This window comes from Symphodus melops (genome assembly GCF_947650265.1).
Source record: "Symphodus melops genome assembly, chromosome: 12".
Classification (NCBI taxonomy): domain Eukaryota; kingdom Metazoa; phylum Chordata; class Actinopteri; order Labriformes; family Labridae; genus Symphodus; species Symphodus melops.
This window is the reverse complement of record NC_136702.1, coordinates 8,665,927-8,691,992: the sequence shown is the minus strand read 5'-3', so window position 1 is coordinate 8,691,992 and position 26,066 is coordinate 8,665,927. Positions and strand designations below refer to the sequence as shown.

At 40.1% G+C, this 26,066-nt stretch overlaps 2 protein-coding genes across 2 annotated transcripts in view; both read right to left on the bottom strand.

The window, feature by feature from the left end:
- The window catches only part of LOC306833263 (uncharacterized protein), a 94,413-nt gene that overhangs the window by 28,758 nt on the left and 39,589 nt on the right, over positions 1–26,066 (bottom strand). Inside the window, exons 16-18 of the mRNA XM_079358412.1 lie at positions 5,580–5,628; positions 5,425–5,505; positions 4,661–4,774 (exon numbers count right to left, since the gene is read on the bottom strand). Of these exons, the coding sequence (XP_079214538.1) occupies positions 4,661–4,774; positions 5,425–5,505; positions 5,580–5,628 (244 nt within the window). The remainder of the gene's footprint in view (positions 1–4,660; positions 4,775–5,424; positions 5,506–5,579; positions 5,629–26,066) is intronic.
- On the bottom strand, positions 6,947–24,388 carry LOC306832904 (lymphocyte function-associated antigen 3-like; the record flags this gene model as incomplete). The annotated part of the gene is made up of 9 exons (XM_079357924.1): positions 24,061–24,388; positions 22,939–23,229; positions 9,569–9,844; positions 9,201–9,296; positions 8,728–8,772; positions 8,152–8,214; positions 7,852–7,893; positions 7,306–7,396; positions 6,947–6,965 (listed from the first exon to the last, which is right to left on the bottom strand). The coding sequence occupies exons 1-9, from the start codon at positions 24,107–24,109 to the stop codon at positions 6,947–6,949; spliced, it is 972 nt and encodes a 323-aa protein (XP_079214050.1). The 5' UTR covers positions 24,110–24,388.

Below are 26,066 nucleotides of genomic sequence, written 5' to 3'. Positions count from 1 at the left end.
ATTTAGCAGGTTGTCTTTGTGTTATTTTCAATTCCTTCAGGGGTTTCAATGTTTTAAATCATCCCTGTCTCTTTTTATATACAGTTTACATTGGGGTTTATTTTTAGCCCACTTCCAGCTGTGTTCATGTTGATGGATTGATTATAATCTGTGTGTTAAATGTTAAACCTACCTATGACCTTCAGTTCAAAACGTGAAGAATATAACGTGCTGTCAAGGTCTACTTCCACTTCATAGACTCCACTGTCTTCAAATTTGAGGTCGGTGATTTCAAGTTCTGCTGTGATCCAGTCCAGAGTGATCCTGTGTTCAAATGCTTCGTACACCTGTTCCTCTTTGCCGTCCAACTCGACCACTTTGTTGTCATTATGAAGCCACAGAATTGATTGTGGTTGTCCTGGGATGACTGCTGACGGCTTCAAATGTTCCCTCGTCCCCTTGAGGACATATTTTGGAGTTGATCCAGCAGCTAGAAACATATAATAGAGAGCTATGAGAATATGAAGCATTTGTCTTTGTAAGAGTAGACATATTTTAAACATTGTATGTATGAAAACAACTCTTATTTAACATGTACTTATAGAATTTTGAGATTGTTGATTGTGTTTTTATACTGGAGCATCAAATGAATAAATAAAATAAGTTTCAGCTTCTCCTGTGGTCTGGAATCTCCTGCAGGATGATCTGTGTCTCTTTACATCTTTCTAAAAGTAGATTGAAGGTGTTGGAGGAAGATGCTTCAGGTTGTAGACGCCTCAAATAATTTACTTTTCTTCTCCGACACTCCACTTGGGACATGTTGGTCTGTGTTTGTGATTATTGTGTGTTTTATGTCTGAAACTTGTTTATTGTGCTGCACTCATGAAAATTAGATTCGACGTGAATATGATATCTGCATATGAATCCAATTGTTCACATTTTTCCCTCCATATACAAAGACGATTTTAAAAAATTGCTATTTGAAGTTTACAAGTCCCTATAGTAGCCTAATTCAAACCACCGCCAGTCTATCATGTAGGTATGACTGAACAATGGTCGACAGGTCAATGTTAAACATTTGCATGTATAGTAGTTAAAACAAATAAAAGCAAACATCAAATACACTAATATGATCTATAAAGTCTATAACTTTATAATGAAGTTGTGAATTGGCATTTTTCAAAGAAAAATAATCAACAGGTCAATAATAATTAAATGTAGGTTGTGAACTATTGTACCCATGTCTGGATGAATGATTAACTCAACATGACTTGATAAAGTCTCTTTAGTTTCATGTCAACATTAAAGTCTCAAACTAAAAACAACACAATGTCTGTCAGCAGAAAAACTCACCGAGGCAGAAGGTAAATATGAAGGAGGCCAGGAAGCAGAACCAAGCCATGTCAGAGCAGCAGAATAATCACAGTTAATGCTTCGAAGTGATGTGTGTCTGTCGGGCGTAAACTCCCAAACGAAAGTATTCCGTCCAGGTGTGAGACCTGAGCTTCCGGTCTCTGTTTATCCTCGACCTTAACAATGAGTTAGAAACTTGAAGTCACGACGTCTATTCTGGTCTAAAAGTGGTTTAAATTTACAATCATGTTTTTATTGAAAGATTTTTTTTAAGTTGTTTTCAACACGTTTACAGACTTTGTTTAATCTTATGATCGCCATGTCTGCATAAAAAAAGAGAAGCTACGGGGCTACTCTCTAAAGCCAGAAGGTTTCATTGTACTGTCACATTTATAACTGTATTTTCTCCATCTAGCTGAAGATGTTTTTCAGTCACACGGTCTACTCCGTGATCTGTCGAAATAAGGGCTGATAAACACTGCCCTCTACTGACACTTACATGTCACTACAGTTTCTCACTAAATATCCCTGAAGCAGTAGATTAGAATTCTCTATTACTTTACGTTTCTCTTATTACATTTATGTGCAAAGTTTCTTTGCAAAAATTTCTTTATCCTGTGAATAACATTTTGTTTTACTTTACTCACTGCTTTAAAATGAGATTCTGTAAATTAACAGCACATTACAATATTTCTTGAAAACTAAGTGAATGAGTGATATTTTGAAAAAAAAAAAAAGAAGAAGAGAGAAACAATAAATAGACTATTCACAATCTATTTAATAATCAGTGCAAAGACTATTGGAAAACAATCATGTTCACTTCTACTGCGGTTTCCTATAACTACTCATTTAATGCAAGAAAACAAAAAGTAGTGACAGTTAAACCCTGAGCTCTGAGAAATCTTCAAATATTATCCTCACAGCAGTTTCATTAGCAGACACCAAGTAGTCTCTTTAAAAAAATGGCAGTACAAGTTTGTAAATTCACAGGAGAACAAATATCTGACTGAAAGATTCTTTATGAATACAGAGAGATGTTCAGCACCGTCAGTGAAATTAGATTCTTCAGTAGCTGGATGTTCAACACGGTGTATATTATTCCATTACACCATAAAGTTTGTTTTACGATTAAAAAACAGGAGTGTTTTTTTTCGGTTCCTTGTCGTGACTCCAGTATGTGACCTCACAAGGTTCGAGCATGACATAAAACATTAGTGCTGTTAAATCGATGATTAAATAAACATTTCTCTTATTTAAAAAACATTCATGAAGCAATATTCATCTAAACATATTACAAAATACATGTACATAAAGCATTCATATTAAAAGTTTATGTTTAACAAAAAAAAAAGTTATTTTTTCTACTTTCAGTTGCCACATATTTTCTCCTCAGGCCTAATCATCATCTTCAGCGCTCAGTTTGTCTTCATCCTCACTCAGGCTCTCATTGTTTCGCTTTTTCTCTTTTGGACCGCACTCTTCCTCTTTTTTATCTTCAACATTTTCACCCTCACCTTTATCTACCTCTGCTGTTGTGTTGTCTGACTGTCTCCTGCTTCGGCCCTCAGTGTGTTGATCTGAATCTGCCTGTGGAGTGTCTGCAGACTTTTTTGTGTCAGTGTTGCCGGTTTCCTCTCCTCTTTGGTTTGAAGGCTTATCTCCATTACTCATTGAATCAGATTCCTTTTCAGCTTGAGAAACTTGTTTGACTTCATGTTTGGCTTCTTCTGCAGATTCTTCTTTCTTTGGCGTGTTGGAATCTTGCTCTTATAACGTATTTGAACCTTCCTCATGAAGAACACTGGACGACTTGTTCACAGAGGATTTGTCTGATTCATTTCTGTTCTCTTGAGTACCTGATAGATCAGTGTGTGAGCCAGTTTTCTCTTGAGGGTTTTTATAGACCTCATGTGAGTCAGACCCTTTCTGTTGTTCCCCATCAGTGACCGTCAGGTCCACATCTGGAGAGCTCTCAGTCACAGGAGAACTGAAGTTAGCAACAGTAGAGGTTTGATCTGTGGGTGAGTCAGACGATGCTTTCTCACCCTCATGTTGATTCTTCTCTGAAACTGAAAGTATGAAGAATACAAATCAATTTAAAAAGTGCACCTGTCTGTTTAGTGTTAGTAAAGGACTCACATGTTCAGAGACAGTCTTTGTGGTTTGAATCATAAATGAACCATTAGTCTTTATTGTTGTTGAGAATCCTCCAGAAGTAAATGAAAGTCTGTTGCAGCAATAGATTGATACAGGAAATTTCAAATTGACAAAAAAAATCAAAGCGCTTTATAAATAAAGATTGATTTGATTTGATTTGAACATGAACTTGACTCACATTTTAATTAATTCACAAGTAAAAAAACAACCACTATTCATTTGTTGTACCTCGTTCAGTGTTAGGACTCGCTGCTTTTTAAATGTGAAAATAAAAATAAGAATTAGCTGCAGTTGACTGCAAAAATCTACTTCCCATTCTAAATTACCTGATTTGTTTTGGAGTTGAATCTTTTCAGCTTTTTCAGCGTTTCCTTCGAAGTACTTTACCCACTGTTTGACATAATCTGATAAAAGTGAAGAGTCAGATGTAACCAGCTTTATTGGTAGCCTCTCTTATATTGTGTATAAAAATCTACTTTCCATTCTAATTACCTGTGATTCCCTTGGATTGAGTCTGTAAACGCTTTTTATCCTTTCCTTCAATCTTCTCTACCTTCTCTTTGACGAAACCTGATAAAAGTGAAGAGTCAGATGTAACCAGCTTTATTGGTAGCCTCTCTTATATTGTGTCTCAGCTAACATAAAGAATCTTTGTGGTGGTCTGACCTTCTGGTGGCTTCGTATCCTCAACAGGTGCTGGGGGGGAAATATTATTTTAGTAGAAATAATTCATGACACATGCAGTGAACTTAAATCACAGTTATTCTTTTCTGTACTGTTTACAAATAAAAGCTCAATCAAACTATGAGCTGAATAAAATACACACACAGGTAACAGACATGGATGGAAGCTCTAGAGGACAAAGTCAGAAAGAACGGTTCAACACTTCTCAGAAGCTGTGGCTGTTTTATTTCTTGAATAGTTTTTTAACCAATAAGCTGTCATTGTTCAGTCATTTAGAATAATCTGGGGTTGTTTCATTCAAATAACAGCAGAAGAATGAAAGATGAAAACAATCCAGACACATAAAGTGCTTCAATGATCACAAATATTTCTTCTAAGAGCCTGATTTCAACTTTACAACTGTTCAGGTAAACATAAACATGGAGGTTTTATTCACTGTGAACAGTTGTGTTGAACCAGCTCAGAGCGCAGTGTTCAGCAGTGTTACCTTCTTCAGAGTCTTTGTTTCCTCCATCATCAGTAGAAGACTCATTCAGGTTCATCTTATTATCTTGGGCCAAAACAGGTGAAGATACTTTCTCACCCTCACCTTGATTCATCTCTGAAACAGAAAGTATGAAGAATACAAAACTATTTAAAAAGTGCACCTGTCTGTTTAGTGTTAGTAAAGGACTCAGATCTTCAGACTTCATTAGTCATTATTGTTGTTAAGTGTACTCCATAAATAAATGTAAAGCAAAGGCAGATGTGGTGACGACTGTTCCTGATCTGTCTTTTTCATCCGACCCGAAAAATTCACCAAAGATAAAACAATTCATCCTGAGACGAGGGGAACATGATTGTAAATGAATTCAACTTCAAATGATTCAATCAAGAAAAAGCACCGTGTTAAAGACACTTGATAACAATCAGATTTATAGAGTGACTGCTTTCAATCTGTTCACAAATGACCTTCAGTAACATTCATCTGAGTTGATCTGTGAATGTTGTTTAAACATCACATTTCTGATCTTAAATTAGCCAAGAACAGATCATATATTCTCTTTATGCTTCCTCATCACATATGTCTGAAGAGAACAAAACATATAAAGTACCAGAGAATATAAAAATGCTCTTAGACCAACATGAAGGAAGTTATCAGTGAGATCTTTGAAGTGAATCTTAAACATGAAGTTTCTTATTTATTTACAGGCATAAAAGCCCCAAAATAAACCTCTAAAAAAAGAGTAATTAACATTGAGCAGCTTTTACCTTTTTCACTCTCTGGAAGTTTTTGTGTCGTGTCATGAAGCGGGCTCTTTTCATCTCCCTGAGCCTCGTCTTCATCTGAGCCTGAAACAGATTAAAAACAACAAGTGGTAGCTTTATAAGGAGAAAAGACAAATCATATATTGTCTCTTGAGTACCTGATGGATCAGTGTGTGAGACAGTTTCTTCTGGAGGGTCTTCATTGACCTCCTCTGAGTCAGGTCCTTTCTGTTGTTCCCCATCAGTGACCTTAGGGTGCACATCTGGAGAGTTCTCATCGAGAGAGGTTTCATCCTTGGGTGAGGCAGACGATGGGACTGTATGAAAAATACAAAACAATTATATGTTGTGTCTTTCTGATAAATGCGACAACATGGACTGAAAGTTAATTCATTTTCCCCCCTGCAGTTCAGTCACTTTTTTATTTTTTCTGTTTCTTTTTCATCTTGCTGTTGTAATTCTTCATCTACTTAAAAGAAAACTTGTTTTCAGACCTGGCTGCACAGGAGTAGATTTCTGATGTGTGTCTTTGGTATTTCTGACACCAGCTGGGTCTGTTTTATTTTCTCCAGACTCTGAGACCTCTTCATCAACAGAGTCTATGATCTGTTGTGGATCCATATCACTCTGCATCTTCTGATCCTTTAGAGGTTTTAATTCACCAGGTGGAGATTTAGGAGGATTCATATCTGAAAATAAATGTATGAAGGAGAAGAACTGCTTTAAGAGACATGAAATAAGCAGTCGGAGTAACAAACAATTAAGGTGAGAGCAGTTTGTGATATTTATTCAGAGTAAATGATAAAGTGATTAATCAGCAAATATGACTAATGTTTGATGAGAGGACTTGTTGCCCTCGTGGTGGTTATCATGAAATAAGCATTAGTTACAGCTCGGAGCTGACAGAATTTACCTTGAGCTTTTTTGATTGAAGCCGGTCTTTCAAAATAATCTCTCTTTTCCTTGACACTCCCTGAAAAGACATGACAGCAGATTTCTGACTCTATCCACGGTCCTTTGTCCTTTTTCAAAATAAAGACATAAAAGCCTCAAAATAATCCTTAAAAACACGAGAAATAAACATTGAGCAGCTTTTACTTTTTTCACTCTCCAACTCTAAATCGTCACGATTGGATTTGCTTTTGGGGTAATGAGTCAAGAAGAATCGATTTTCAATTCAAAACGATTCTGGATTTATTGATCCATGGATTCTAAGTCTATTTTTGAATTCGTACTTCAGGATCTACTTCAGTCATCTGTAAGACTGGCAGAATTTCTTGTTGCTCTATTTGGCATTTCACTGATTGAAGAGAAGCGACGTGACAGATTAGTGCCCCTCCCCCATCTTTTTTTTTCATCGTTTTTTAGAAATTATGAATCGATTTTAATTCTTAGAAGAATCTCGAGTTTTGCATGAATCGATTTTTTTGTATCACCTTTCGGTAACGTAGTATTTTCTGGCACAGCATAGTCGAGTCTCTGATGAGATGGAAGCGTTTCCTCTCTGTGAAGAAGAGGTTTGTTTTCACCTCTCTGAGCTGAACCTGAAACACATCACAGAACACATGTTGTAGATTTACAGTGAGAAAAGATGAATCAGATATTGAAGAGTAATTTGATCAACATTTTCACATTAGAACCCCTGACTGTCTCCAGGTCACCACAGAATGCATCAATATCAAATGTTAAGTTTCATCTAAACAAACTGCATCAAAGTGACGATGATATCAACCATGAGCTCTAAAAAAATCATTTAATTCAAAGAACAATCAAATATTCTTTATTTGTAGGACATCAACTATTTGTATTGAAAGGATTGTGTTTTTGTAGGTAAGTGCTCGCTCTTCTCTGTAACTCTTTCTGTACAGAATAAACAGAAAACACCAGCCTGAAGAAAATGTTTCCATATCACTCTTCATCTTCTGATCCTTTAGAGGTTTTAATTCACCAGGTGGAGATTTAGGAGGATTCATATCTGAAAAGAAATGTATGAAGGAGAAGAACTGCTTTAAGAGACCTGAAATAAGCTGTCGGAGTAACAAACAATTAAGGTGAGAGCAGTTTGTGATATTTATTCAGAGTAGAACTGAAACAATACAGTGATTAAAGGGATACTTCACCCATTTACATGAAGCTGTGTATCATTAGAAACATGGTAGTAGTGTGATGCAATATGACGCTTTTTGCATCACATGAAGAAAACTTTCAAGCAAAGAAAAACATATTTTTCTCGTCTCAGGGCAAAATGAGGGTTGGATTCACGACCATTCAACACTACTACCATGTTTCTATTGACACAGCTTCATGTAAATGGGTGAAGTATCCCTTTAATCAGCAAATATGACAAATGTTTGATGAGAGGACTTGTTGCTCTCGTGGTTGTTATCATGAAATAAGCATTAGTTACAGCTCGGAGCTGACAGAATTTACCTTGACCTTCCCAATCAGCGACCAGCTCTTTGACGCCTTTCCCTGAAAAGACATGACAGCACAAACATTCTAAATTTGCAGTACCTTTTTTATAACCGTGTGTTTGTCACAACATTTAACGGGGGGGGGGGGGGGGGGCTATGGTCCACCAGGTGGACGGCCCGGGTTCAGGACGGACATGTGGCTCCTCATTAAAAAAGGATGTTTCTAAAATGTTTTTTTAGAATTTATGAATCGATTTTAAATCTTAGACAAGAAGAATCTCGATTTCTACATGAATCGTTTTCTTTTTTTTATCACCTTTAGGTAACGTAGTATCCTCTCCGTGAAGAAGAGGTTTGTTTTCACCTCTCTGAGCTGAACCTGAAACACATTTCATTTCATTTCATTCAAAGAACAATCAAATATTCTTTATTTGTAGGACATCAACTATTTGTAATTGAAAGGATTGTGTTGTTGGAGGTAAGCGCTCGCTCTTCTCTGGAACTCTTTCTGTACAGAATAAACAGAAAACACCAGCCTGAAGAAAATGTTTCATCTGGTACTAGCAGCAGAGCAAGCTTACTTTCGAATCTTTTTGTAAAAGATGACGAATCAAGTAGAGCTCAGTTTTGTAAAGTTCTATGTTGGAGGTCGTTCCTTTTAGATTTTCTATTTCAAATGAAAGCGACCATTGATGAAAGCTGTGAGATCGTCCAATCACTAAACAGAGACTATCACTTGTCCAAACTCTGCATACCAGTGTATCCTCTTTGTTATGAATTGAACTCTATATATATATAAATATATTATAAATGAAATATTTATCAGTTTTAGATGTGTTAGAAAGAGAAGCTTCAGCCCAACATCTGAGACTGAAAACATAAAGTGTCATACCTTCAGCTGATGACTGTTTCTCCACATCGTCTTTAGCAAAACATGCTGGAATCAAAGGTGAGAGGTGATGATGAAAAGGTGATAAGTACATGTTAGTTTGAGTACAATGTGAAGATTGAAGTGATTCATAAAAGCTGCTTGTGTTCAATAACAGGGCTCAATATGTCGAAGCTTGTTCTTGAAGATGTTTAAGATCTTTAATCAGTCCAGTTGGCTTCTAATGGACCATGACCTGGATGACTGAGAACATTATTGACTTTCTTCACATTGTGGGTAATCATAGACGAGCTTTTGATAACTTACTAACAAACTACCTTTCCTCTTTCTAAACTTATTATGAGCACTTAACTGTTACACACAGCTTTTAAAATAATTGCACATCATTAATATAAATGTTATCAGGTCGCACTGCTGAGGATCTAGATCCTGAGAAATGTTTTATCTGATGAAAGTGTCGTTACTTTCTACTGTACCTTTTTGTCTCACTTTGCAGAAGACGATGCTCAACACGAGTACAAATAAACCAATGACAGTCAGGCTGACGGCTAAAGCTACAGAGGAATCTTCTTCTGCACAGAAACACAAGAGTCAAAAGTTAGAGGGACACTCACCACTAAAACAACATCATGTAGTACAGTAACAACAGAGACAACCGAAACATTCATTTGATGAACAACTATGAGTCCTTGTGTCAAAGAGATCTTTTCACACATCTTCATCTTGTCAACCCTGCTGAAAAAAAGTAGAACTTGGCCACAAAGCTTCACATTTTCTAAAAGAACATTCACTTAAAAATGATCAAATCCAAAACATGAACATGCAGTTATCCATAAGATCATACCGGGGAAACAATCCTTTGCTGTGAATGTATTCGTCTCTCTGCTCACAGGGTTGCTGACTGAACAAATGTATTCTTCATTAGCTTGTTCATGTCCCACAGATATATTCATCTTGTGTCCTGGTTGTGATGTTCCCCGTGATGATGTCCACTCAAACTTCATCAAGGACTCAGGTGATGTGAGCTCTGCAGAGCACAGCAGCGTCGCCTGGACTTCAGAAACATCCGAGCTGCTGTCTTTGTGTATCTCACAAGATATGGTCGGCATGGCAACCTTGTCTGAAAGAAAATGTGAAAATGGATGTATAGATGAATACATACCTAAATCCTCATATTATATGAGTCACGATTAATTTGATCTCTGATATATTCCAATATCACTCGGTTACTTACATTCAAGTTTATTTATGGTTTACATACTTTTTATTTATAGTTGTTAATGTCCAAGTGTTTAAGTGCACTCTTAGTTATTCTGGCCAATAAAGGCTTTTGTTTAACTGTAAAAAAAAGTAAAAAATCTTGCCGAAATTTATCAGAATCGTCCGCAAAAGTCTCATATCCGTGGGGCCCTGATATGTATACACAGAAACAATACATCTTGAATATTATGAAAACATAATATACAGTGTTGGGTTTAAAATGCATTACACGGCGTATCAGAAAAGATTTGGTAACAAGAGTGTCTTTAATCTATAACATCAAAGTCTTTTTATCACAGTTTGATTAAGATCGACTCCTTTAAAGGAAAGAATGATGTCATAGTTAAAGGAATCTGTTGTAGAGGGCTCGACCTTCAATTCAACAACCTGACTTTGTTCTGTAGCATGAGAAAGTGAAAGTAACTTCTGCTCTGCCACTGAATATAAACTGTCTTCAGTTGTTTATCAAGGGCACTCCTCTCAGCCATGATAAAAAGTAGATGCAGTTCTATAAAATCCATTTTATAGCATCAATATCAAAAGATAATATTTAACCTCCCCTACACTGCCCTTCAGTTCCTTTAAGAAACCTGCTACACTTACTAACCATGTTAACTTTTAGTGAGACCATGAACCAACAACAGGCTGCCTGAAGTGTAGAATGTGACTGGAATAATTCTCCATTTACTGATTATGATGACTGATATGTGTTTGTTTCTGAATACAACAAGTGCTAAAAACTTGTAGAGAAAAAAATGCAATTCAGACACATTAAAAACCTCAAACATACAAATGTGACAAAATGAGCGACTTGAAACTGAAGTGTTGCCAAAGGTACAGAGCCTATAAACACATCTCTTGTCAGACCCACATGTGGCAGTGTTTCTGGATCTGCTATATACTGTATATCATTTCTGATTTTGCATGGTGAAGTTCCAGCTAGCTCTCTGTTTCTAAGACAATTAATGTGGCAGTGGTATCTTTTTTTAATGCTGTCTCAGGGCCACACACCTTGTCCTCCACATACAGATATTTCTTTAGATTCTCTGAATCCTCTCATGTTTTGTACTTTTGGCAGACAATAACCCCCGAGATTATTTTCAATAATATTTAAAAAAAACAACAACATTATTCTGATTGCTGTACTGTTTATCAGCACAGACTTTCAAAGAAGCCGTTTTAACTGCCATAAATATAATTTATGTCATATTGTTTCTTTTTATTTAAATGTTATTTGAAATATTTAATTTATTGTAAATAGGAAATAAGTACGTTACACCTGTTGCGGGGGGGAACAAAAGGTGTGTGACACACTCTGAAAGCATGAGGAGAGTACCGGTAATATGAGATGGGTCTCTGTTGTTTTTTTTGTTTATTAAGCAAACTAAACCTTTTCTTTAAGAAGCAAGATTTTTGTTATAATTTTTCGTTCAATTCTTTCTCTCCAAGGAGTATGCAGCCAACGAGGTGTGTTTATCAGTTATTGTATTGTTTTATCACCAAAAGTTTCTGTTTATAATTTATGTTAATTAAGCGTCTTTTATGTCTGTAAGTTTGACGGTGGATTTAAGTCAACACAAGTGGATTGAAGGTGAAAGCAAACGAAGAATAAATCCATCAGTTGTGAACCAATGGTCCGGTGTATTTCCTGGAGGGAGCGATAGTCAAACTCGACCCTGCGCGGACACCACGTTCCCTGCACGTGCCCGACAGTCATCTCAAGCCACCACGGACACTACGTTCCCTGCTCGTGCCCGACGGCGCATCAAGACGGGAAACGGATAAGCCACTGTATAGTGTTAAGGACACATGTGTTCATCAGTTTTTTCATGAAGACGTCTATAAGTCAGACATCATAGTGCATGTCCTGAAGAGTGACACAAGGATTGAAAAAACTTTAAGGGACTGTGTGAAGCCTAACAATATCAGGGTTAATAAGAAATGTTAAAGCATTGATTTATTTCTATTGATTTAAGTTCTAAGGAAGGTAATTAATTTCTTCATAAAAGGAAGAACTTTATTTACATTTTGGTATTTGGAAATGTTTATCCATTGCATTCATTCTAAGTTTGAGATATTGTCACAAGGACTACTAATGGTAAAATATTTTCAAGAAATATTTTCAAGTTTAATGGTATTTGAAGGTTTGACTTTGAAACACAGTGAACTGATCTAGTTTAGCTCAGTGAACAAGTTTAGTTCATTCATATTTGCAAAAGGGTTCTTTGTTTACTACTGTGCTTAAGGGTGAAAGGTTCATAGGTAATGTAAAATGTCACAATCTAATGAAGAGTGTCAAGGGACAGCACCTACAGAACAGATAGAAGAGCCTTACAATGTACAGGTAGAGCAGCCTGAGTTACGCAGAAGTGAAAGAGCTCGCACATTAACAGAAAAAGGGAAAGACTTTCATGGTGAAAAAATGAAGGGACTACAGCTGCGCTTTGACAGCATTTATGAACGCTGGAAGGCTCTGACTAAGGTAGCTAAAAAATCTGCGATAAGACAGGATCCTAGCGACATCCTACAAGAACACATCAATACTATTGAAAGAGAACTGTCCGAACTGAATATAGTGTACGATGAATACAGAGGGATTGATATCCCACCTCAAGAGATGCGACGCAAGCTAGATAATTCTATATCGATCACAAAGATTGTTGTACAGAACACTCAATGTCAAATTCAAGGGATCACAGAAAATCTGATTTGGCCTAATAACAGCTCAGTATTTGCATCTTCATGCTCTAGTGTTTTACATACAGTCTCTAACCTCCTTAAACCTAGTTCTATCTGCTCTAATGCGACCTCAGTCCAAAGACAAGAAGCAGCTGCAGAATATGCAGCTACACGGGCTGTACTGCAAGTCATGGCTGAGCAAGAGAGCTGCAGAGAAAAACTGAAAAAACTTGAAGCAGAGGAAAGGCTAATAGCTGCAGATCAAGAAGTAGCTGCAATAACTCGTCGTCTTCAAGAAGAAAAGGAAGATGCTCAGCGTAAGATAGAAAGGAAGAATCGAGAAGCTGCTCTTTCAAGGAAACAGCAAGAAGAGAATGCTGTAAGAAGAGAGTCTGTGGAAAACTTGAAAAGAGAAGTTGAGCGCTTAGAAGAGCTTAAAAGGCTGAATGCAGCCAGAGCGAGGCTTAAAATCTATGATGATAATGAGTTCTATCCAGAACAAGGAATTAAACAACAAAATTCTGATTCAGTTGTGCAAGCATACAATCAGGTAAAACCGTTAAATCAGTACCAACAATCAGACACGGTTGTGACTCCAAGAAGTGTGCATCAAGATGATACAAGAGAGCTTGTGAAAGTGTTGGCTGAGGCTATATCAGCAAATAGGTTACCTATCCCAGAACCTACCATATTTAGTGGAGATCCACTGAAGTTCAGTCATTGGAAGTCATCCTTTCAGACACTAATTGAGAAGAAACATATACCAACTGCAGAGAAAATCTTCTTCCTACAGAAATATGTTGGAGGAGCAGTTAAGGAAGCTTTAGAAGGCTACTTTCTGATTGGTTCAAGAGACTCCTACAATGCAGCATGGGACCTTCTCAATGAACGATATGGGGAGCCCTTCATGATAGCCAAGGCTCTCAGAGACAGACTACATGCCTGGCCAAAAATAGCTGCCAGAGAAAGTTCCGATCTAAGGAGATTTGTGGACTTTTTGCGCAGTTGTGAATCTGCTATGTCTCAAATTCTTGATCTTGATGTTCTTAATGATGGGATTGAGAATCAGAGACTCACAGCCAAACTACCTGATTGGCTAAGTACCAGATGGAATCGAAAAGCCACACAGTACCAACTGGAACACCGAAGGTTCCCAAGCTTTAGTTATTTTGTGACATTCCTAACAATGGAAGCTAGCATTGCGTGCAACCCTATAACGTCTTATAATGCTTTAAGACAAGGTGAACCTGATAAGGCAAAGGGCAAGCAACAACACGTAACAGTCTCAAAGAATCAAACTGCAGGGGTCAAGATCTTCACAACAAACTAGTGAAAGAAGTGTAGACACATGTGTGTTCTGTAAGAAAACAGGACATGCCTTGCAGAAGTGTTGGAAATTTATGGAAAGGCCAATTACTGACCGAGTTAAGTTCATTCAAACTGAGAAGCTGTGTTTTGGTTGTTTGAGTCCAGGTCATCATTCCAAGAGCTGTAGAAACCGGATGGTCTGCAACACCTGCTCAAAACGTCATCCAACATGTCTACACGAAGATCGCTCTAAACAAGAACCAAAGAGAGAGAAATCTAAAGAAGTAAGTCACGGTAAAGAAAAGACATCGTCAGCTCAACCACAAGAGGACATCAAAGAAATCATGTCCAACAGAGTTGTGCAAGAAGGCAGCGGTACACAGACTTCAGCAATTGTACCTGTCTATGTGTCAGCACCAAGTGAGCCAAGCAAAGAGTTTCTTGTCTATGCTCTGCTAGATTCGCAAAGTAACTCTTCATTCATTCTTGAAGAAGTAGCAGATACACTAGACACAAACACAGAACAAGTGAAACTAAAACTGTCTACAATGTCATCAAAGGGAACAGTCATATCCTGTAACAGAATCAATGGCCTCCAAATAAGAGGACTGTCTTCCTCTAAGAAGATCACAGTGCCAACAGTTTACACTCGGGAATTCATTCCTGCTAATCGAGATCATATCCCAACCCCAGAGACTGCTCAAGCATGGCCTCACTTGGAGCATCTTGCAGAGCACATTGCTCCACTAAAGGAGTGTGAAATTGGTCTGTTGATCGGGTATAATTGCCCACAGGCTCTAATGCCACGGGAAGTTGTGTGTGGGGAAGAAAGCCAACCCTTTGCTCAGAAAACTGACCTAGGTTGGAGCATAGTAAGTTATGGCCACCCATGTGAACAATATGGTGATACAGTTGGTGTAAGTCATCGCATCATTGTTAAACAAGTGACATCTGAGCTCAAACCAGCAGTGAAGCTCAGAGGTGAAGTTCATTATGTTTGCAAGACTCAGATTAGAGAAAGGATTGCTCCAGATGACATAATCAAAGCGTTAGAATCTGATTTCTGTGAGAAGGTTGTAGATGAGTCACCTGTTTCTCAGGAAGATCTTCACTTCTTGACTAAGTTGAAAGAAGGAATCAGACACAAGGAAGATGGGCATTATGAAATGCCTTTACCTTTTAAACAAGGCCGACCAAATCTACCCAACAATAGATTATGTGCTGTCCAGCGTTTAAAGAGCTTAGAACGAAAGTTTAAGAGAGACAAAAGTTATTGTGAAGACTATGTGAACTTTATGAATGATGTCATTGCTCGTGGTGATGCAGAAAGGGTACCAGCAGAAGAACTGAACAATCAACCAGTCTGGTATATTCCACATCATGGGGTATACCACCCTCAAAAGCCTGGGAAGATAAGGGTTGTGTTCGACTGTTCTGCGAAATTCGAGGACACTTCATTAAATGATCACCTTCTGACTGGACCAGAGCTCACAAACACCTTGGTGGGAGTGCTTTGTAGGTTTCGTAAGGGTCCAATCGCTGTCATGTGCGATGTGGAACGTATGTTTCATCAGTTCCATGTCAGGCCTGAAGACCAGGACTACCTGAGGTTCTTATGGTGGGAGAATGGTGATCTAGAGTCTCCTCTGTCAGTTTTTCGGATGAAAGTCCATCTCTTTGGTGCAGCCTCCTCTCCCGGGTGTTCCAATTTTGGTCTTAAACATCTAGCCACTGAAGGTCAAGATCAGTTTGATGAAAAAACACTTTCATTCATCCAAAGGAATTTCTATGTTGACGATGGACTGGTGAGTGTAACATCTGATGCTGAAGCAATTCAGCTCATCAAACAAGCAAGGGAGCTTTGTAGTTCAGGAAAGCTCAGACTCCACAAGTTCATTTCCAACAGTAAAGAGGTGTTGAAATCAATACCAAAAGAAGAATGCACTGAAAGTGTCAAGGACCTGGATATGGCCTTAGGAGAGCCGCTCGTGGAAAGAGCTCTTGGTGTTAAGTGGTGTGTGTCTTCTGATAACTTTCAGTTTAGAGTTATTATCAAAGAGCATCCACTGACAAGAAGAGGAGTGCTATCCACAGTAGCTTCCATTTACGACCCATTGGGGTTTGTAGCACCTTTCATCCTCTGTGGAAAGCAGATCTTACAACAACTATGTCGAGACAAAGTTCAGTGGGATGAGCCACTGCCGGAAGAACTGAGATCACAATGGGAATTGTGGCTGCAAGATCTCCAAAATTTGTCTAACATCAGTATCAAAAGATGCTACATTCCATCAAACTTTCCATCAAACTCAAGATAATCCTGCAGACCATTCCTCAAGAGGTCTAATGGCAGAACAGCTTGTCACTTCAAACTGGTTCACAGGCCCAGACTTTCTTTGGAAAAAGGACTTACCCATTGGAGATGTTATTGTGGGAGAAGTCGTCGACGATGATCCAGAGCTTCGAAAGGTTCAAGTGCTCAACACAAGAGCAAAGGAAGAAAGGATGTTGCTGGACCGTATAGGAAAGTTTTCTGATTGAAAAAGAGCTGTCAAGGCAATTGCTTGTCTCAAACGCCATGCTAAGCAAATCAAAGGTCTCAAACCTAAAACAGGCGAGGCTACAAGTATCGATGAAAGGCAGGAAGCGGAGCTTTTCATAATCAAGTTGGTTCAAAGGGAAGCATTCGTCAAAGAAATCAAGAGTATAGAGCAACACAAAGAAATAAAACATAAAGACAAGGCAAACACGCTACACAAACTAAGTCCATTTGTAGATGAGCACGGGGTGCTCAGGGTTGGAGGACGTTTGACACGATCTGCCCTTCACCCACATGTCAAGCATCCTGCTGTTGTGCCAAGGTCAAGCCATGTATCATCCTTACTCATAAAGCATTTCCACGAGAAGGTTCATCATCAAGGAAGAGGGCTAACTGCAAATGAGTTGTGTTCCAACGGAATATGGGTCATTGGATGCAGCAGTGCTGTAGCCTCACACATCTATAAGTGCACAACATGCAGAAAGTACAGAAGGAACACGCAAGACCCAAAAATGTCTGATTTGCCTGAAGAGAGGATGGAAACGACACCTCCATTCACATATTGTGGCATAGACTGTTTTGGACCGTTTTATGTGAAGGAAGCCAGAAAGGAGCTGAAGAAGTATGGTCTTCTTTTCACATGTCTCTGTTCTAGGGCAGTACACCTTGAAATGTTAGATGACCTCACCACAGATGCTTTTCTCAATGCATTGCGTGCATTCATTGCAATAATTCATCTCTCTCTCTCCCGGCAAACCTGCGTTTTTATGTTTTTTAGGTTGTTTATCTGTGTGTAATTGTCTGTCTTCGTCGCGTCCACTAACCCCACTAACCCCAAGGCGCACATTCACCCGTGAGGTTCTGCTTGACATCGGTAAAACCACAAATACGGAGGTAAATGCAGTGCTAGCGGAAGAGCTACGGGACTTCGGTCTGCTCCGGAGGCCTGCTCGATCACCGACCCCCACTCCTGCAACCAGCCCACAGTGGAAGCGCCACTGTCGGAATACAAGGAAGCAGAAGAGGGGGAAGCGTGGAGGTATCCGGGCTAGGCTAGAGGCTAGCCCTCACCGGCCGGCTATCCCGACCATCACTCTGGCCAACGTACGCTCGCTGGACAATAAACTAGATTATATTCGCTTGCTCCGGACAACTTCCAGGACTGTGAGTGAGTCTTGTGTTTTTGTTTTTGTGGAAACATGGCTTCATGACAGTGTTCCGGACCATGCTATTCAGCTAGCCGGGCTAACATGCTACCGGGCAGACAGAGTGCTCGTCGAGGGTGGTAAAACTCGCGGCGGGGGTCTGTGTGTTTACATCAGTGATGCCTGGTGCCGTGACGCGGTGGTAGTATGTAAGCACTGCTCACCAGTCGTGGAGTTTATGGTTATTAAATGCCGGCCATTCTACCTGCCGAGGGAATTTAGTGCCATATTGCTGGTAGCAATTTACATCCCTCCTGGCTCCACCAACAACAGGAGTGAGGCTCTGAATTATCTCCACAAACACATCAGTGAGCAGCAGACAGCACACCCTGATGCCTTTCTCATCCTGGCTGGGGATTTCAACCACGCAAACCCCAAGAGTGTGCTTCCACAACTTCATGGCCACATCAAGTTTCCCACTAGAGGTAACAATATTCTGGACAATGTTTACACTGTAAACAAAGGGGCCTACAAAGCCCTCCCCCTCCCCCACCTCGGAGCCTCAGACCACACCACTGTTATGCTAATGCCAGCATACAGGCCACTGGTTAAAGTCACCAAACCAGTTAGGAAGCGGGTACGGGTGTGGCCTGAGGGGTCCACAGAAGCACTCCAGGACTGCTTCTCCACCACTGACTGGAACATGTTTAAACAAGCAGCCACCAACAACAACATCACCGACCTCCAGGAGTACACTGAGACCGTCACGTCCTACATGGAAAAGTGCATGGACGATTTCACGGTAACCAAGACCTTCACCATTCGGGCCAATCAGAAGCCATGGCTGACAGGTGAAGTCCACAGGCTCCTGAAGGCCAGGAACACTGCCTTCAGAGCTGGGGACGCGGTGGGCCTAAGGACTGCCAGGGCCAACCTGTCACGAGGCATCAGATTGGCCAGGAGGCAATACTCCAGGAGGATCGCAGACCGGTTCACCGACAGCAGAGACACCAGGAACCTGTGGCGGGGGGTCCAGACCATCACGGACTACAAGCCCCCTCCGCAGACCTGTGACAGCTCCACCTCTCTGCTAAACAACCTCAACAACTTCTTTGCTCGTTTTGAGGCAGACAACAGCACCCCAGCACAGAAGACGCCACCTTCTCCTGGCGACCAGGTACTGACGCTTTCCCGGGATAGCGTGAAGCGATCCCTCAAGAGAACAAATGCACGGAAAGCGCCAGGTCCTGACAACATCCCAGGTCGTGTCCTGAGAGACTGTGCTGAGGAGCTCACAGATGTCCTCACCGACATCTTCAACACGTCACTGAGCCAAGCTGTTGTCCCCACATGCTTCAAAGCCACCACCATCATCCCGGTCCCCAAGAAGTCGTCTCCATCCTGCTACAATGACTACCGCCCGGTCGCACTAACCCCCATCCTCATGAAGTGCTTCGCGCGGCTGGTCATGCAGCACATCAAGTCCGCCCTCCCCTCCACCCTGGACCCCTACCAGTTTGCATATCGGCCTAACCGATCGACTGACGACGCCATCTCCACTGCCCTCCACTCAGCCCTCACCCACCTGGAGACCAAGGACGCCCACGTCAGAATGCTGTTCATCGACTTCAGCTCAGCATTCAACACTATCATCCCGCAGCAGCTCATCCACAAACTGGACAACCTGGGCCTAAGCACCTCCATGTGCAACTGGCTGCTGGACTTCCTGACAGGGAGACCACAGGCAGTCCGGGTCGGCAGCAACACCTCCAGCACCATCATGATGAACACGGGGGCCCCCCAAGGATGTGTGCTGAGCCCCCTCCTCTTCACTCTGCTGACCCATGACTGCGCCCCATCTTCCAGCTCCAATCTCTTTGTTAAGTTTGCGGACGACACGACTGTGGTGGGTCTCATCAATAACAACGATGAGTCAATCTACAGGAGTGAGGTGAGCAGACTGGCCTCGTGGTGCAAAGACAATAATCTCCATCTGAACGTGGAGAAGACGAAGGAGATTGTTGTGGACTTCAGGAGAACGCACACCCAGCATGCTCCTCTGACCATCGACGGTGCTGCAGTGGAGAGGGTGAGCAGCACCAAGTTCCTGGGTGTGCACATCTCCGAAGACCTGTCCTGGAGCCTCAACTCTGCATCACTGGCCAAAAAAGCTCACCAGCGCCTTTACTTCCTCCGCAAACTGAGGAGAGCGAGAGCCCCATCCTCCATCCTGCACACGTTCTACAGAGGCACCATTGAGAGCATCATGTCCAGCTGCATCACTGTGTGGTACGGCGCCTGCACCGTGTCCTGCCGTAAGACTCTGCAGCGCATCGTGAGAGTAGCTGAGAAGATCATTGGTGTCTCTCTTCCCCCCCTTCTGGACATTTACAACACACGTCTCACCCGCAAAGCCACCAGGATTGCAGGTGACCCCACCCACCCGTCCTACAGCCTCTTCAGCCTGCTGCCGTCTGGGAAGAGACTGCGGAGTCTCCGTGCTCGAACCAGCAGGCTCAAGAACAGTCTATTCCACCAGGCTGTCAGGAGTCTCAACTCCCTCCCTGCCCTCCCCCCCTTTCGTCCACTCATCCCCTTTCCTGCCCCTGCCCCCATCCCCCCTCCGCCTCCTCCACCCTCTGCCCTCAGTTCTCTACCCTCCTTCATCCCTCTGCCCCCTCTGCCCTCCATCCCCATCACTACCCTCCCTCACCCCTCTGCCCCCTCTGCCCCCCATCCCCCCCCCCTTCATCCTGCCACAGTCTGCCCCTACAGGACCTGGCATCACCCCCCTCCTCCACCCCCTGCATGCTCCACTAATTCACGCACCCTAAAAACTCTGCACAGCCGTTATTGAACTGTATTGACTATGCTATTGCACTATTGCACACTACCTCACTTTAACTTTGAATTTTTAATCTGCACTCTGTTTATATTGTTAATACTGTAATCTATCTACCTCATAGTAATTTTGCTACTTGCACTTGCACTATTGCACACTACCTCACTTTAACTTTGTATTTTTAATCTGCACTCTGTTTATATTGTTAATACTGTAATTTATCTACCTCATAGTAATTTGCTATTTGCACTACTGCACACTACCTCACTTTAACTTCGTATTTTAATCTGCACTCTGTTTATATTGTTAATACTGTAATTTATCTACCTCATAGTAATTCATCCACATTCTACCTCAAAGCGAAACACTCACAAGTGCCTTGTCTGTCGATTGTCTGATGTTCGTTATTTGTTGTCCAAATGTCTTTAGTTAAGTTATTTGTTGTCTGTTGTTCGTTATTTGTTGTCCAAATGTCTTTAGTTAAGTTATTTGTTGTCTGTTGTTCGTTATTTGTTGTCCAAATGTCTTTAGTTAAGTTATTTGTTGTATAGTATTGCTAGTTTTTTCTTTAGTGCTCTTTTATGCACTGCAGGTTTGCACTGGGGGGGGGGGGGGGGAATGCAATTTCATCTGTGCTGTATGTTTAACATGTGGCATATTTGACAAATAAAGAACCTTGAACCTTGAACCTTGAATACGAGGAAATGTAAGACAGTTGAGGTGTGATCAAGGCACTAACTTTGTAGGTGCAAAGGGAGAGTTCATGAAAGCAATGAAGGATCTGAATCAAGAACAGATGAAAGAACTCGGTTGTGAGTTCATAATGAATGTCCCATCTTCCAGCCACATGGGAGGCATATGGGAAAGACAAATAAGAACAATCAGAAGCGTGCTAACAGCGATTCTAGATCAGTCTGCTAAGAGACTTGACAGTGCGTCACTTAGGACATTTTTGTATGAAGTTATGGCTATTATAAATAGTAGACCTCTGACTTTAGAGCATTTAAATGATCCCACAAGTCTTGAGCCACTCACACCAAATCATATTCTTATGATGAAGTCCAGTATAGTACTACCTCCTCCTGGTCAGTTTGTGAGTCAGGATTTGTACCTCCATAAACGATGGCGTCAGGTTCAGTTTTTGGCGAACGAGTTTTGGACAAGGTGGAAGAAGGAGTATCTCCTTAATCTCCAACAACGCCAAGTGTGGCAGAAAGATAAGAGAGAAGCAAGGGTTAATGACGTTGTCGTTCTACAAGATGATGGTTCTCCACGAAACCAGTGGAAATTAGCAAGAGTTGTAGAAGTTTATCTCAGTTCTGATGGTAGAGTCAGAAAGTTGAAGCTGTTGATGAGTGACAGGACCTTAAACAGCCAGGGAAAACGTATCAGTAGGTCAGTCTATCTTGATAGGCCAGTACAGAAAACTGTTCTACTGCTTGAAGCAGAATGAATGTTAATGGTTCCATGATTATGTTTCTTATTATGTTCATTGCAAAGTAAAGCTGTGAAGTGAAATCACAAGGGTTGTGATTTGGTGGGAGTTTAACTGCCATAAATATAATTTATGTCATATTGTTTGTTTTTATTTAAATGTTATTTGAAATATTTAATTTATTGTAAATAGGAAATAAGTACGTTACACCTGTTGCGGGGGGGAACATAAGGTGTGTGACACACTCTGAAAGCATGAGGAGAGTACCGGTAATATGAGATGGGTCTCTGTTGTTTTTTTTGTTTATTAAGCAAACTAAACCTTTTCTTTAAGAAGCAAGATTTTTGTTATCATTTTTCGTTCAATTCTTTCTCTCCAAGGAGTATGCAGCCAACGAGGTGTGTTTATCAGTTATTGTATTGTTTTATCACCAAAAGTTTCTGTTTATAATTTATGTTAATTAAGCGTCTTTTATGTCTGTAAGTTTGACGGTGGATTTAAGTCAACACAAGTGGATTGAAGGTGAAAGCAAACGAAGAATAAATCCATCAGTTGTGAACCAATGGTCCGGTGTATTTCCTGGAGGGAGCGATAGCCGTTCACATCATCACAAAGACTCAGCCTCTCTGGGTTGTTCTTTTTTTAAACCTGCCATGTTACTAACCTGTGGCCACGTCACCTTATCCAGTTTGATGTGTTCCATCAAGTGATAATAAAAACTTAACATTTCCAGTCTTTCACTGCTACTGTACCAACTTTCTTTTTAAATAAGTTGTTGGTATCAAATTCAAATTGGACATAATTCAAACAAATAATGTGTAATTTCACAGTTTCTACATTTAGCAGGTTGTCTTTGTGTTATTTTCAATTCCATCTGGGGTTTCAATGTTTTAAATCATCCCTGTCTCTTTTTATGTACAGTTTACACTGGGGTTTATTTTTAGCCCATTTCCAGCTGTGTTCATGTTGATGGATTGATTATAATCTGTGTGTTAAATGTTAAACCTACCTATGACCTTCAGTTCAAAACGTGAAGAATATAACGTCCTGTCAATGTCTACTTCCACTTCATAGACTCCACTGTCTTCAAATTTGAGGTCGGTGATTTCAAGTTCTGCTGTGATCCAGTCGAGAGTGATCCTGTGTTTAAATGCTTCGTACACTTGTTCCTCTTTGCCGTCCAACTCGACCACTTTGTTGTCATTATGAAGCCACAGAATTGAATTTGGTTGTCCTGGGATGACCGGCTTCAGATGTTCCCTCGTCCCCTTGAGGACATATTTTGGAGTCGATCCAGCAGCTAGAAATGTATAATAGAGAGCTATGAGAATATGAAGCATTTGTAAGAGTAGACATATTTTAAACATTGTATGTATGACAACAACTCTTATTTAAAATGTACTTATAGAATCTTGAGATTGTTAATTGTGTTTTTATACTGGAGCATCAAATGAATAAATAAAATAAGTTTCAGCTTCTCCTGTGGTCTGGAATCTCCTGCAGGATGATCTGTGTCTCTTTAAATCTTTCTAAAAGTAGATTGAAGGTGTTGGAGGAAGATGCTTCAGGTTGTAGACGCCTCAAATAATTTACTTTTCTTCTCCGACACTGTCTGTGTTTGTGATTATTGTGTTTTATATCTGAAACTTGTTTATTGTGCTGCACTCATGAAAATTAGATTCGACGTGAATATGATATCTGCATATGAATCCAATTGTTCACATTTTTCCCTCCATATACAAAGACGATTTTTAAAAATTGCTATTTGAAGTTTACAAGTCCCTATAGTAGCCTAATTCAAACCACAGCCAGTCTATCATGTAGACATCATGACTGAACAATGGTCAGAGGTCAATGTTAAACATTTGCATGTATAGTAGTTAAAACAAATAAAAGCAAACATGAAATAGACTAATATGATATATAAATCTATAACTTTATAATGAAGTTGTGAATTGGCATTTTTTAGAGAAAAATAATCAACAGGTCAATAATAATTAGATGTAGGCTGTGAACTATTGTACCCATGTCATAACTCAACATGCCTTGATGAGGTCTGCGCTGTAGTTTCATGTCAACACTAAAGTCTCAAACTAAAAACAACACAATGTTTGTCAGCAGAAAAACTCACCGAGGCAGAAGGTAAATATGAAGGAGGCCAGGAAGCAGAACCAAGCCATGTCAGAGCAGCAGAATAATCACAGTTAATGCTTCGAAGTGATGTGTGTCTGTCGGGCGTAAACTTCCAAACGAAAGTATTCCGTCCAGGTGTCAGACCTGAGCTTCCGGTCTCTGTTTATCCTCGACCTTAACAATGAGTTAGAAGCTTGAAGTCACGACGTCTATTCTGGTCTAAAAGTGGTTTAAATTAGGTTAGTTTATGCAGTCGTTGTCTCTCTCATTTACAATCATGTTTTTATTGAAAGATTTTTAAGTTGTTTTCAACACGTTTACAGACTTTGTTTAATCTTATGATCGCCACACGTCTGCATAAAAAAAGAGAAGCTACGGGGCTACTCTCTAAAGCCAGAAGGATTCATTGTACTGTCACATTTATAACTGTATTTTCTCCATCTAGCTGAAGATGTTTTTCAGTCACACGGTCTACTCCGTTATCTGTCGAAATAAGGGCTGATAAACACCGCCCTCTACTGACACTTACATGTCACTACAGTTTCTCACTAAATATCCCTGAAACAGTAGATTAGAATTCTCTATTACTTTACGTTTCTCTTATTACATTTATGTGCAAAGTTTCTTTGCAAAAATCTCTTTATCCTGTGAATAACATTTTGTTTTACTTTACTCACTGCTTTAAAATGAGATTCTGTAAATTAACAGTACATTACAATATTTGTTGAAAACTAAGTGAATGAGTGATATTTTGAAGAAAAAAATAATAATAAGAAGAGAGAAACAATAAATAGACTATTCACAATCTATTTAATAATCAGTGCAAAGACTATTGGAAAACAATCATGTTCACTTCTACTGCTGTTTCCTATAACTACTCATTTAATGCAAGAAAACAAAAAGTAGCGACAGTTATACCCTTTCTTTTTGTTTCTACTTTCACTTTCAGTTGCCACATATTTTCTCCTCAGGCCTAATCAACACCTTCATCTCTCTGTTTGTCTTCACCCTCACTAGGGCTCTCATTGTCTCGCTTTTTCTCTTTTGGACCGCACTCTTCCTCTTTTTTATCTTCAACATTTTCACCCTCACCTTTATCTACCTCTGCTGTTGTGTTGTCTGACTGTCTCCTGCTTTGGCCCTCAGTGTGTTGATCTGAATCTGCCTGTGGAGTGTCTGCAGTGTCAGTGTTGCCGGTTTCCTCTCTTCTTTGGTTTGAAGGCTTATCTCCATTACTCATTGAATCAGATTCCTTTTCAGCTTGAGAAACCTGTTTGACTTCACGTTTGGCTTCTTCTGCAGATTCTTCTTTCTTTGGCGTGTTGGAATTTTCCTCATGAGGAACACTGGACAACTTGTTCACAGAGGATTTGTCTGATTCATTTCTGTTCTGTTGTGTACCTCATGGATCAGTGTGTGAACCAGTTTTTTCTTGAGGGTTTATTGACCTGCTGTGGTTCAGACCCTTTCTGTTGTTCCCCATCAGTGACCTTCAGGTCCACATCTGGAGAGTTCTCAGTCACAGGAGAACTGAAGTTAGCAACAGTAGAGGTTTGATCTGTGGGTGAGTCAGAAGATGCTTTCTCATCCTCATGTTGATTCGTCTCTGAAATAAAAAGTGTGAAGAATACAAATCAATTTAAAAAGTGCACCTGTCTGTTTAGTGTTAGTAAAGGACTCAGATCTTCAGAGACAGTCTTTGTGGTTTGAATCAATGAGTCTTATCAAACAGTCTCTGTGTGAAGAGTGAGGTGTAACTAATAAAGTCCCTCCTCCACTTTTTAATCATGTGCTTTCATTAATGAACCATTAGTCTTTATTGTTGTTGAGAATCCTCCAGAAGTAAATGAAAGTCTGTTGCAGCTTTGTATTGTCTCTCAGAGGTTACAAAGTGAACCTTGTAGAAATACTCAAAGTGTGATAGAGCGAGCGTTCCAGCTTTCTGAATCTGATTGTAACAAACAGCCAAATGTGCCAACATGTGAGAAGCTCTGACTTTTCTAA